At 50.6% G+C, this 12,836-nt stretch overlaps 5 protein-coding genes across 5 annotated transcripts; 2 read left to right on the top strand and 3 right to left on the bottom strand.

Moving 5' to 3' along the window:
* Positions 1-481: 481 nt before the first annotated feature.
* On the bottom strand, positions 482-2,088 carry CC84DRAFT_1222316 (uncharacterized protein; the record flags this gene model as incomplete). Its single annotated transcript, XM_018183355.1, has 8 exons — positions 482-944; positions 994-1,089; positions 1,136-1,539; positions 1,589-1,662; positions 1,711-1,747; positions 1,800-1,819; positions 1,867-2,011; positions 2,059-2,088. The coding sequence occupies 8 exons, from the start codon at positions 2,086-2,088 to the stop codon at positions 482-484; spliced, it is 1,269 nt and encodes a 422-aa protein (XP_018030348.1).
* Positions 2,089-3,936: 1,848 nt separating this feature from the next.
* CC84DRAFT_1102720 (carboxylesterase type B) lies at positions 3,937-6,031 on the top strand (the record flags this gene model as incomplete). The annotated part of the gene is made up of 6 exons (XM_018174977.1): positions 3,937-4,130; positions 4,178-4,508; positions 4,561-4,788; positions 4,837-5,074; positions 5,126-5,426; positions 5,482-6,031. The coding sequence occupies 6 exons, from the start codon at positions 3,937-3,939 to the stop codon at positions 6,029-6,031; spliced, it is 1,842 nt and encodes a 613-aa protein (XP_018030347.1).
* Positions 6,032-8,280: 2,249 nt separating this feature from the next.
* CC84DRAFT_1168886 (uncharacterized protein) lies at positions 8,281-8,898 on the bottom strand. The gene is made up of 2 exons (XM_018179511.1): positions 8,688-8,898; positions 8,281-8,625 (listed from the first exon to the last, which is right to left on the bottom strand). Exons 1-2 carry the CDS (start codon positions 8,851-8,853, stop codon positions 8,531-8,533), a joined length of 261 nt encoding a protein of 86 aa, XP_018030346.1. The 5' UTR covers positions 8,854-8,898; the 3' UTR covers positions 8,281-8,530.
* A 969-nt stretch (positions 8,899-9,867) lies between these two features.
* CC84DRAFT_1168885 (uncharacterized protein) lies at positions 9,868-10,856 on the top strand. The gene has a single exon (XM_018179510.1). The coding sequence runs from the start codon at positions 9,957-9,959 to the stop codon at positions 10,419-10,421; it is 465 nt and encodes a 154-aa protein (XP_018030345.1). The 5' UTR covers positions 9,868-9,956; the 3' UTR covers positions 10,422-10,856.
* CC84DRAFT_1168884 (uncharacterized protein) lies at positions 10,568-11,025 on the bottom strand. The gene is made up of 2 exons (XM_018179509.1): positions 10,769-11,025; positions 10,568-10,715 (listed from the first exon to the last, which is right to left on the bottom strand). Exons 1-2 carry the CDS (start codon positions 10,980-10,982, stop codon positions 10,687-10,689), a joined length of 243 nt encoding a protein of 80 aa, XP_018030344.1. The 5' UTR covers positions 10,983-11,025; the 3' UTR covers positions 10,568-10,686.
* Between the last annotated feature and the right edge of the window lie 1,811 nt (positions 11,026-12,836).

Below are 12,836 nucleotides of genomic sequence, written 5' to 3'. Positions count from 1 at the left end.
TACTTTAGTGACGTTTGAGAGTGCCCGGGAAGAGCGCTAATTCCGTTATCCCCGATTGTGGAGGGAAGGACCCACAATGCCCCTATCGCACCTATTGTGTGCGCTTTGTGGAAAAGAAGCACTGCATCTCTTTCCCAGTGGCTCAAGGTTGCTTCGCACATGTCTTGAGTCGCAGTTGTGAGCCGTACTAATGAAGCACATCAACAAGAAACCAACACTGGAGGGAAGCCGAAGGTGTTCAACGAGTAACACTAGTAATAACGATTATGTACTTTTGACTTCCAGCAATGTCCCTGTTATGGACGACATCGCTCTTACTACAAAAAACCCCCATTACATATACAGGGTATCGCATTCATCACGTGTTTCCCAAACGCCGTAACAATCCAAGACCAACCCCTTTCTAAAGAGAGACATACAGACAGAAGCCTCATCGAGATGGCCAAATACGTATCGATAACTTGTTGAGAGGTAACAGTGACTACCGACGTTCGAAGAGGATGGGAAGACGCATACTTCGAGCGCTATTAGGCGTTTTTGGCGTCTTCGGCGTCTTCGGTCCTTTCGAACCCTCGATTCTCTCTGCAACTGAATTATTCCGCGACGCCATTGGCAGCGGAGTTGGTGGGAGTCTCTTCATGCGCGAGTCTCGGACGTCGTGGAGAGCGAGCGGACTTTTCCGGTAAAACTCCGCCGAGGCTCTCCGGAAGGGTAATTCTTCAACGCTCATGTGCGTTTTGCGCCAGCTTGTTTTCGGGTCTGGTGTGGGTGTGGATGGATTTGTATGCGAGGGGCTTTTATAGTACGAGAGCGAGCTTTGATAACGCGGGCTAGGTGTGCCGATTGTGGTTCTCTCGTTGATCTCGACGTAGGTGTAGTGGCGATAGATCTGGTAGAAGCTGGACATGCAGGGAATCATCAGGCTGATGGAGACTTCCAAAATCCTGCACCTAAAATCAGTAATGCGGTGGTAAAGAAGCGTTGAGTACTTACAACGCGACAATGATGGGAATTTGGTAGCCGGTAAGATCGGCATCCTGGAAAGCTTTGATCCGATAGACCAGGCCCAGAATGCTGCAGACGGAAGCCCTAGACATTGTTAGCTGGTCAAGCGATTAACAGCGGTGTTCCTTACACTATGCCTACGAAATGCATAAGCCAGATGACTCGTCTTTCCTTAACCGTGACGTTCATAGATGGGCTTAGGACGAACGTGGCGATCAAAAGATAGAAATCGGCGAGCGAATTAATCAGTGCCATGAGCATGCCCACAGCCATATTCGCCCCTCCTCTCCCAGAGCAGGTCCTTTGACGGAAGCCGTTGATGTAAGAATCGAGGTCATCGTCTGGCTTCGGGGAGCATGCAATGCTGGTAGTGCACGTGTAGAGTCCATATATCATTCCGGTCGCTACGACGATTATGTATCCAGTGTTCTTGAACCATCTTACGGATGTGAAGACATGTACCAGATGTGCAATGACCATAGTTTTGCTAAACCATAGCACTGGACCAGTGAAAATAGCGAACGTTAAGAATCGCTGCGACGTATATCAGTCAGATGTCCGGGGGCGTTTGAAGGTCACTTACAAGCATCCAAGGCTTGGTCAAATGGCGAGTATCAATGTCCCAGACATGGTACCCGAAGGGCTCGGCGAGAGTTACTGCATATCAGGTCAACGCAGGCCAGGATAGAGACAGTGGTGACTTACAAGGTATCGAGTAGGCGATGAACGCAATACTGATCACCTTGTTCAATCTTAGTTGAGAGCACGACCATGTATTCGTCGCAGTTGCTTACCAAGGTGAAGCAAAAGAGATCTGTCTCTGTCAATGAAGATTACAATTGCCTAGAATAGCGCACTCACAATCTTGGAAGCTCCATTTGCGAGCAAGGACACGACTGAGGATACGAGAAAGAGCACAAAAGAAGATCAAAGGCAGACATGCGCATGCTGTAGCTATTGCCGGCAAAGCCAGAGAGCCCGACTGTCCAAAGACGGATGCGACACCCTATGATAGTTTAGAATTGGGCTAGAGCAAGAGTGGAGAGCACATACTAATGGGGGTGAACGCAAAGGAGATGCCATGAGCACATCCCAACGTTGCAGCGCACGCAAACACTACTTGAGGAGCACCCGGGGATAGATCTGGGACGATGTACGGTTAAGTAGAGCCACGGCGTAGTTGCCAGATCCAGACGGGTCCGGCCGATGGTGCTAGGGGTTGCACGTGGCGATTGTAGGGCAACCCGAGACCCAGGACGCGTAAACCGAGACGCTCGTGGTAGTAGAAGCAAAGGTCGGAGTCTCTATCGCAAGCCGGAGTACGGTAAGGCTAGACGTGCGACTGATCTACATATTGGATTTGCGAAGACACTTTCCCATTATCGCGAACTCGCGGACCCGTCGGTTGGGCTGGCACAACGTGCGATTCAACGCGCAGACAAGATGTTCGTTCCAATGAGGGGATATCCTGGGCGCCAGTTCCAGGGCTGTTCATCCCGGTTACTTTTCCACCGTTGGAGGGTTCGCTGGCCTCGATTACTTGTGCTGCACTCTACTTTGCTGCATCAGCTGCTCCTTGATTCCTGATCGCGCTGGTGCAACTGCAGCTGTGTGCTGTGGACTAGACCGAGTGGCTGGTGTCTTGGGTCAAGACGAAGACGGTCTTTGCTAGCCAGGTACGGATGAACACCGAAGGATCCTCCCGCATCTTGGGGTCACCCTCGATGATAAGCGCACCAATTACATATTCAGCGCATGGGACTTTGTAAAAGAAAGTCCCAGGGGTCTGAAAAGGTGAGCTTGGGCCGACCTTTGCCGCTGCACCTGCATCAATCTCAAACGATGCCGGGCATGAGGGGCAAAGCCTGGGGCTGCAATTCGGGACTGACGGTTGTAGACCTCGAACCCTCCTTCAGTGCCCCGCTTTCTAGAGTTTGTGGACTACTTGGGGTTGATATTGGTCCAGACGGCCGTGGGTTTTGTCCTCGAGTGCAGCAGTCCAGATTGCTCCGCCTACCGACAGAAGGATGAAAGAGAGCGAAAGGCTCGCCTCTTACCGATCGCGTTCTGGGCTCGGGACAAGACGGCGCCCGATGCAGGCAGATGAGATGAGGACGGTGAATTGTTGTCAGGGCAAGGAAGCCGACAGCGCGGGCACCTTAGCGCACGGACCGATCGCCTACTCTGGAAGCCGTCACCCCTAGTCCTGCACCTCAATTGCACGCTCACCGTTGTCCACGGACACTGCCGAAACAAGCCTGCCGACCAATAGCTTGTAGATACGGCATCTGACTTGATCCGGGCCTGTTGACGTTAGACTGCGCATCGTTGTGGGCCCGAGATGCGACGTTGCGACCGTCAATTCACAAAGGAATCGTCCGTCGTACAACGCAGCGCGAGAAGTCCTGTGATACACATCGGGCGACACTCTTTCTAATTGTTCTCAGATGTCTCTGTCGCAAACGGGGACACCACAGCACGTATTCCTGCCGCGCGGTCACCGGAGATCAATGAAACACCAGAAATAACGGAAGAACTAACCAGACCCGCAACATATGAAATGTATTACAAACCAAGATCGCTTGGGCTACGGTAGAGTCCACGAGCGACGCTCAGAGCTAGCCGACATCGGGCAGAGAGACTTGGGCAATGAATTCTCTAGCGCCCGACGCATCCGTACAAGCCTCGCTCAGAACGACTCATCTTCACGGAAAACACACTACCAACTGCATTCGGAATAGTTCTTGTGTTTGTTATTCTCCTACCCGCAGGCACAGCGTATGCGGGGTCAACTTGTATGATGCGATTCATATTCATCCCAGCAACATTTCCCCGCATCCGCATGGACGCGCGAAAGATGTCATTTGGTACAAACATAAGTAGAAAACCTGCGTAGCGCACCGCAGCATCTTGGTTCGTAGCTCTTCAACAATGATATCTCTACCCTTTCTGCTCGCTCTCGCAACGACCTTGCAAAGAGCCGTAGCGGTCCCCCATGTTAAGCCCTTTGCACAATGGAAACGACAATCGAGCACTAACGTCACTAGCTCCACACAAGTAGACCTCGGATATGAGGTCTATGAAGGCGTCGCAAATGCTTCCACAGGATTGAATACGTTCAAAGGGTCCGTATCTCCTGTATTTTAAGGAACGTCACGCTAGAATATTTCAGTATCCGATACGCAGCTGCGCCTACGGGAACGCTCCGGTGGCAGGCGCCCCAAAGCCCTGAGTCAAACCGTAGCAATGTGATCTCGGCTGCTAAACCAGGTCCTACATGTCCCCAATCATCGAGAGCCAGGCCAGGAGCTGTGACCTCTGGTGTCACGGGAAGCGAAGACTGTCTGTTTCTTAACGTGTATGCGCCTCAAAATGCTTCCGATCTCCCAGTACTCGTCTATATTCACGGCGGCGGATACGGCCAGGGATCGGCGGCGGCGGATATGAGTGGCATTATCAATGCGAACAATGACAGTTTCGTTGGTGTCGTCATTCAGTACCGCGTAAGTATACCTGCACTGCATTGCGATGATCTTGGCTGATCGCAAGATACAGCTGGGAGCTTTTGGATTTTTGGCAGGCGACGAAGTACACAGGAATGGGGTCACGAATGCCGGAATCCTTGATCAGCTCTTCGCGCTCCAATGGGTCCAGGCATACATTGAGCTATTCGGAGGTGATCCCACTCGAGTTACAATTTCCGGTGAATCGGCTGGTGCAGGCTCTGTCATGTTGTTGGATATTGCGTACGGTGGTACACTTGGAACATCTCTGTTTGTCAACGTGAGTGGATTTGAAATCTTTGCGGTCTCTGCATCACTAACATTTCAGTCTATAACGGCGTCACCGTACCTGCCTCAGCAGTATCATTACAAAGATTGGGTCCCTTCGCAATCGTACTATGCCTTCGCCATCGCAGCCGGGTGCCCGCCAAGATGGGCATATGGCAACAGCTCCCAGACTGTATTTGAGTGCCTGATCTCGCAAAGCACCGAAAGTCTTCAAAGCGCCTCAGAACTCGTCTCTCAATCTGGCACATTCGGTTCATGGGGCTTCTTACCTGTCACCGGTTTGTCTTCGTTACATTGGTCCGTTGATTAACGCTAATCCTTTCACACAGACGACGTCTTTATTCAGTCCACTCCAAGTAAGGCGTTACTCGAGCGCAAAGTCAACGGCCTTAACCAACTCTCGGGAAACAATGCTCAAGAAGGTGACATCTTCACTACACAGAACATTACGACTGAAAATGATCTGGTCGACTGGATCCATCTGGTCTTCCCTCTTTTCACGCAAGATGATGTTGCCAAGCTTCTCTACTACTACGCATCTTCTAATATCAGCGATTCGTCGGATGGTCTTAACGAATTTGCGACCGAAGGTACAATAGGCCCGACAATAGTGAATGTATCTCAGACTGCGTAAGTGATCAAACCTCGGGAAAAGCGGAGTCACTTAACTCACATGCTTTCATAGGACCGGCCAGCAACAGCGCGCGCAAGCCATATATGGCGAGTCGACATTCGTATGCCCCAGCTACTGGATCGCAGAAGCCTACAACGCGCGTGGACGCACAGGCTATAAGTACCAATACTCGGTCCCAATCGCTCTGCATGGTGTCGATCCCAACATCTACTTTGGCCCCGCCCCGGCAAACGTGGGGCCAGATATGGTCCTCGCATTCCGACGTATTTGGGGCAATTTTATTACCACTGGTAACCCGTCTATATCAGCCTCCGTTGCAAGCGGCAGCAACTCGAACGGGACAAGTCAGTCGAGTCTGGAAGACTGGCCTGTATTCGCTCTGTGGGACCCGAGAATGGTGAATTTGAACCAAACAGGCGGATCGCCGCAGTCGATGAGTCTGGCTAATTCCACTTCTGGGGTTTTGAATGTGAATGCCACCGTGTATATTGGCCCTGGGCAGACGAATGATATCACACTGGTGGACGCATATTCATGGGAAGGCGGACGAGGAAAGAGATGTGACTTCTGGATGAGTGTTGCGGGTATTGTACCAGCCTAAGTTTAGTAGTTACTGTAACACGATGTACAGATACGTAAATACGAACATAGCTTATGCCCCGATCCTCGCCCACAACGATGTGATCTGTAACTTCCATCTAAATTTTGGTATATCCTAGCCAAGCATGTGATGCTTCCCTGGGCTTGCATAATTCTGATTTGGTGATAGAGCGTCCTGCATTGGCTCCAGCCACAAGCGCTTTTGTGGTCGGGTTCGTAGCCCTCGCCGCGTACAGGCTGGAGGTTCGTCTTTAAGGGCCACCCTGTTATTGTTCGGCCTCCAGGCAGCCAGTAGACCGCCTGGAACAAACACATCTACAGGAATCACGCACCGGATCGGAGGGCTTCCAGGGGTCGTTTGTCGCATTTGGCACTCCCACTATCGGGTTCTCTGGTCTAACTTCCTTGTCGCATCAACAACGACAACACCTATAGGAGCAGGTCGCCTGCGCGGGCAACGAGCACCTTGCCACTACCCGCATCGACAATCTAAATTGGGGACCGACCCATAGCAATCCCAAATCTCATCGTCGCCCCGCGGCGGATAAGGTAAGCCGCAGGCTAGTCGTATAAAGGTCGGAATAGAGCAGTAAAGGAAAACTCTCCGGGGCGCTAGCACATGGGTACCCGAGTATCGCAGCTCCTGACCGGCTCAAGGATAACATCGAGTTTTGCAGCCACAGACTGAAAAATGGATCAAAGCAGAATCGCCCAACAAGAGTCGCCGAGCGGCGTTGGCAAAGTCGGGTAGTTGATGAGAAAGAGTGATATGATATTAAACAAAGTGACAAGTCGTTACAGGACAAAGTTGGTGCAGGGCGAGATTAGCGAGATGAGTGCATGTCGACTGCTATGCGGCGCGCGGGGAGAAGCTCGATTGTTTGTATGGCTTCAAATATCCGCCCAGAGTTTTGGGTATCCTCATGGAGCAATACCTTGCGATCATTCGGGTGGAACACCAGGGGAGAAGTGTTGTCCTCTGGCTCGATTCAACGGTTGGTCAAAGCTGCCCCCGGGCTTCGAGCACTCGGATTTGTGTCTGAATTGCCAACAGTTCTTCACGCGCCAACGACTTATGATGAGATGACCAAAAGAAGCTTTCAAGATATGGCACATCAGATAGGAGTAAATTTAAACTTGAGCTACGGATAAAAAACTTTCCTGACAGTTGGAAATAGGGCGCGATCCAATCTGGTGGTGGCTTGGCCTACCTACACACTCTGATGCTGCATTTTCCGCAGCTCTCTCAGTGCCATGGTTTCACCAATACCATGAATCATATGTTGGAAGATTTTGTGGGAGTACCCAGGACAGACGGCATCAGTGTTGCCGTATGTTACATGTGCAACCCTTCTTACTGGAATATCTAACTTTCTTCAGATGTTACATGTTGTGCAACGCGATAGTTCTCATTGTACAGCCGTGTATGAAAGCACCAGCAGATTTTCGCTCACGTACTCGTTCCGTTTCGGTGCGAATTCCTCGTTTTCGTTTGTCAAAGAAGCCAAACTCTCATCAAGTGAACACATCCTCTTGTTCTAGCTTGGAGGAAGTAGTGAAACTCGGATCGCGCATGTCAAGACTAGACTTTTCGGCCCTGAGCGGCCTCTGCGTGAGACACCTGAGGTTCTGTGAAGGATCTCGGAAGCAAAGCGGAAGCGCAAGCAAGAAGAATATCTGGAGACATAGTGTAAGCGGAAGGAAGAAGCTTGCAATGCAGAGAAGGGCGGCCTTGGAGCTAAAACCGGGCGTGAAAAGAGGCGGCGCGGTAAGATCTGGAATTGACGTACATAGAAGCCCATTTACGAATTGCCTCTGTATCTGAATTTTTTGAATTCGATACAATGAATGATAAGGCATTGTAACGGAATGTAAGAATCCACTGTGTAATTCTAATCTTTGCGAGATTTCATCATTGTGTATCACATGTTTATGAGAAAGTGATAACATTTTAACAGGGCTCACCGAATGTATAAATGGCAACCAATCACAACACCCGGGACCTACAATGCTCACGGCCAATATCTTGAGTGCATTTATCGCGTAGGTGTAGCTGCAATACCAGGCTGAAAGGATCGCAGTGCTCTGCAATACCCTTTGTGCTGTAGTCATAGCCTTATTAACATACATCCTAAGTCATCATGATGGTGAAAGATTGATCAATGAATTGCAGAGTGACTGGAAGCAAGGACTACAGGATTAGAGTTGCTAGATACCAATTTCCATTGTCGCTGCTCCACATGCACCTTTCCTGCACAGCCCTATATAGAATCTACGTTACGTTGTGCAAATCTCACCAGTGCACCAGTTGCAAGAGATGCTTGAGATCCTTTTGTCAAGGTTAGGCTCGAGAGTCCGCAGATCGTCGATACGCCCGTCATCCACGACAATGCTGCTTCCGGCAAAGTCACAATTTGGCAGGCTGCGTACAAATAAGCCAGTGTCATTCTTCAGAGCCGAATAGCGCGCGATGAGATCAATTTTGCGCAGTATTGTCTACTCACTCGAAAAGGGTACAAGTGAGTGGTTTGCCATTATCAGGCGCAGTTGGATCAATGGCAGAAATGGAGTCATTGAACGGCTCGTTGAAGTTGGCTGCTCAGACATGGTTAGCCGATTTTACTGGAGGTTTACTCCGCGGGTAGAGCCAAACGTACAGCATTTATTTTGTTGGAGCTGAACTGTGGTCGTATTACCACGAGTAAAAAAGTAGTCGTCTCCGATCCATACATCGATCGTTGCGATGCCAGGAATTTGTTGAGCCATCGGGCTTGCAAGACCGACAACTCCAAGGGTAGCGGAGAGAAGGAAGGTGGTCTTCATGCTTAAACCAGTGTCGTTGGATAAGAACGATGACAAAGATTCAATGTATATGTTGGGTCTCTGAGTGCACGTCGGTAGTATGTCTGCTTTTATATTCGAAGCCCTAACAGCTGATACGAAACGCCAATGCCACTCGTCCAATAAAATTTCCGCAGATGACATAGAACATCGAATAAGACAAGATGGCAAGACATCCAAGCAACACGTCATCTTGCAACTGACAAGCTGAGAAAGGTGTTCGTGGCAGATGAAGCTACGTGCGTTGTACCGAGTCAACGATCGATTGGGGCAGAGAACTAACACTTCACTTCGCCTCGCTATCCGTGAGATGAGAGAGAGAGAGTTGCAAGTTCCAGCAGATGGTTGCCCTACCTTGGCCTCTCTTGGCCGAAGCCACTAATCGTGCCCCATTATTCTCAACTACTGAGACTCAATGAGTGCTCACCAACCACCAATATCCTTAAATCCTCACGCGTCAGTCTCCCTTTTCTAGTCGTAGCAATACCGGAACCCATCCTTGACCACTGAAGAATGTAGTAGACTCGGACCACTGTATGTGAGTCGTAGGTAAAACAACTTCGATAGGTTTAAGGACGACAACAGCTCACGAGGACTGTTTTATTGGTTCAAATGGCCATCAGGACGAATGAGAGTGCCGCAAATATTGTACCCAGGCCTGTCAGCAGAAGCAGAAACTTGCTTCTGCCAACGAAAGAATCGTTCGAAAAAGACAGATAAGTCAGCTGTGACAATTTCCCAGGATCTACAAGACCGGCGAGTCGTATACTTCATGGGGCAGTTTCTATGCGTTGGTTCGCATCAGCTGAAGTCAGCTTTCTGCCTCCTTCTGCGCCGTATGCACCGGGTGTTTAAGGGCACGTCCCTTCCGTCCTATTAGGAGAATGTTTCAAAATTGATATTCGCAACTAAGAAAACTCGACCGTAAGCCTAAAGATGTTGCACAGCTGTGTGGTGTTCTAGCGGACCCATGAACAGATGCATATTGACCAATGACGTCATGAGAAAACCTCACTCACGCCGCTAGCGACCTCGCTGTGCGACGCGCTCAGAGGAAGGCAGACCCACGGATCCAACTCATCACAATGGCTTCTCAAAGCGACGAAAATGCCATAGACGCGCATTCCCGCAGCGCACTCACCACCGCAAAGCGCAATCTGCGCTACATCTACGACCCATCAACAGCCACCACAGCGCCTACACGTCGTCGCACACGCGCAATCCTACGACTCCTGCGCTCATCTCTCATCTTCGCCTTCTGGCGCATTGTTCGCTATGCCAAGTATGTTGCTATTGGTTCCCTTGTGGCTACGATCGGCGCAGGCGCGCTGGGCACCGTGTTCAGCGGCGCAGGGTTTGTGCTTGCGCCGACAGGCATTGCCGGCACCATTATCGCTGCGTCAGTCTGGGGCGTAGGGAAGTTTGCGGTGAAGCGGCTGAAGAAGAGATGGGATGGAGGTCACGGGTATGGCGAGATTGAAGAGGCAAGAGAGGAAAGGATGAGCGGTGTGATGCGTATGGAGAGGGGTCCGGACGCTGTGCCTTGGTGATTGCGGGGCGTGACATGTACCGCATTAGTCTCAAAGTCGAACCTGATTACCGCGCGCAGTATCATAACTGCCATAGAGAGATGGGCTCTGACGGGAAAGCACTGCTTGAAGTCACGTGAAGAGAGCGCGCAATGGAAGCTGGTCTACAGCGAACGCATCGAAGCACCACGATTCGCAATTATATGACAAACGATCCGTAACAAGGCCAACATGAAGAAGAACTGTCCAGCTTTCATGTTACGCCGAGCTCCAACGTCCCTATGCGTCACCAAACTCCTAACTTCGAAGGGGTTCCTGCGCATCTGTCAGCTGCCATCGAAATCACGTAGCACTTGGAAGGGACACACCAAATCGAAAATGTCGACTCGTTCGGAACTGCTGGTTGTGCACATAGCCCATCCTTTGACCCCAGAAACCGAAGACCGTACCATTGCGTATATTCGCTTCGTTGGTCTTGAAGCTGCCGTTGGGCCTGACACGTCGGGCCAATGTGCCGTCAAGCCAGGATGCACTGAATAGCGGAGATGCCGTAGAACGCGTACCAGTGTCGGCTTTTGGCATCGGGTTTTGATTATCGGCTTCGCTCAGGGAGATTGGGTTGCACTTCACAGGCATTTCAGCGGCGGCCATCGTATTGCTCGGGCGGGTTGGCAGGTCGGTCAATGGAAACAGTAGTTGGACATTTGTTCAGATAATGGCCGTGCGAATCTTACAAACGTTGTGAACTGAAAGGGACGTCGGGATACTCACCACACCCACGACATCATGTCCAACAAGCCCCGTCACCTGGTAACGGGGGTCTAGATGCCGCCCAGGCACGGCGAGTCAGCACCTATCATCAGCGCCTCACTCACAATGAAGGAAAAAGGTCTCATTCGTGCAGGTGCGAAAGGGTGATGGTGATTCGAATGAACGGTCGAAGAATGGGAGAAATTGAAGTGCCTTAGGTGCCTGTGGTGACATTTATTACTCCCTTACGCTTGCAAGAGAACGTACTAACATCCGCAACACGTCCTCGTGAAGGTATTAGTTGCCTGTTTGTTCTCAGACTACTCGGGATTCCGTCTCGATTGGCGCTGGGGAAAAGTGCAATACAATATAACTAGGCCGCGTGGTAGATCTTGATATCCCCTCCCTTTGAAAAGACACCAGAAGTGTCCGCATTGTCATAGCCCACGGAGTGATCTGTCGGGTGGTCAGAATGTAGCTACGTACTGCAGCCCTGTGAGAGCTTTAGTGTGTATTCGTGGAAACCATCACTCGACCAAGATCAGACATTCCTGACCAGTGTCCCGGAGTTTGCAACATGATAAGTCCGCCCCTTGGGCGATTCGAAAAGCTTTGAAATGACTGTATGATTTAGTGCTTCTTAGTACAAGAGCTAGGCACCTGCGTGTTTGTCATGATTGACCATGTGGTGTAGACTCCCGTCTCTAGAGCTTCAGCCCATGATTAGTCGCATGGATGTCTGTGGATCTCGCCTCTTGACCAAGTCCACGTAACAGCCAGCTGACAAACCCCTAGATTCTGGACCGAGATGAATTGACCTATGAGTCGGCAACCATAGATCCCTAGCGTGACTTGGAAGTTTCCACGTCACGTGGTTTCGCGTTTGGGCTTACCGAATTGCCGGATGTAAGCGGATCTCCCTATAACGTCATCAGCATCGGTGGCTTTGCATGTTCTGCTAAACTCCATATTCTAGAGGGCTACATCCACTTCTATGATGATGCCATCAGAAGTCCCCTTATCTCTCTTGCCCAAAAGCGTACCGCTCCCGGCGACGCCCACTAGTTTACGTGATCAGCTGGGCGCTAAGTTTCCTTTGATGGGACAATGTTCGTCCGCCGTCATCGGATTAGTGTTCTTTACTCTCAATAACGTTTTGCCTATAGTGCTTCTCTTCGCTTAGGTGGGCGCCAAGTTGAGGAATGGAGGTCAAGTTGATGCATTCATCATTGCAAGCGGGTCGGCGATGCAACGTATTATTCATTCGAAGAGGACTGGATGCATTCGCTTCGGACGTCTGGACGAGCGAGCAGTCGGTCTAATTCTTGAGGGGACGGTGCAGTCTCTGTCCGAAAGCGGTAATGCGTGAATGTCAGATGTCGAATCGGACACTTTTCATCACATGTTAGTCGCTTACACCATGCATCTTACCAAAGCGCAACCATACCTTCACACGCCATTGACTCACAGCTCGGCGATTCGGGCCAAACGTTCGTTTACCGTACTCGGTCGCGGACACCAGGCGGACGCCGCCATGCTTCTTCTGCCTCGGGGGTAGTGGAGTCTGGCATCGCGTTCAATCTCACACACGATAGAATAGCGATATAACTAGGGCTGACGTCTTCAAAGTTTGTGACCATAATTTGCCTGCTAGATTTCTGGTGTCTTACCAGTGCGAGTTTCAGC

The sequence above is a fragment of the Paraphaeosphaeria sporulosa genome, assembly GCF_001642045.1.
Source record: "Paraphaeosphaeria sporulosa strain AP3s5-JAC2a unplaced genomic scaffold CC84scaffold_13, whole genome shotgun sequence".
NCBI classification, from domain to species: Eukaryota; Fungi; Ascomycota; class Dothideomycetes; order Pleosporales; family Didymosphaeriaceae; genus Paraphaeosphaeria; species Paraphaeosphaeria sporulosa.
This window is presented reverse-complemented; position numbering and strand designations above follow the sequence as displayed.

Bases quoted from the DNA above. Each gene is read 5' to 3' on its own strand.
- CC84DRAFT_1168884 (XM_018179509.1), bottom strand. From the start codon at position 10,982: ATGCCAAAAGCCGACACTGGTACGCGTTCTACGGCATCTCCGCTATTC. The intron at 10,716-10,768 runs GTGTGTCCCTTC...ACAGATGCGCAG, and splicing joins GAGTCGACATTTTCGATTTG to GAACCCCTTCGAAGTTAGGA.
- CC84DRAFT_1168885 (XM_018179510.1), top strand. From the start codon at position 9,957: ATGGCTTCTCAAAGCGACGAAAATGCCATAGACGCGCATTCCCGCAGC.
- CC84DRAFT_1168886 (XM_018179511.1), bottom strand. From the start codon at position 8,853: ATGAAGACCACCTTCCTTCTCTCCGCTACCCTTGGAGTTGTCGGTCTT. The intron at 8,626-8,687 runs GTACGTTTGGCT...ATGTCTGAGCAG, and splicing joins GCTCCAACAAAATAAATGCT to CCAACTTCAACGAGCCGTTC.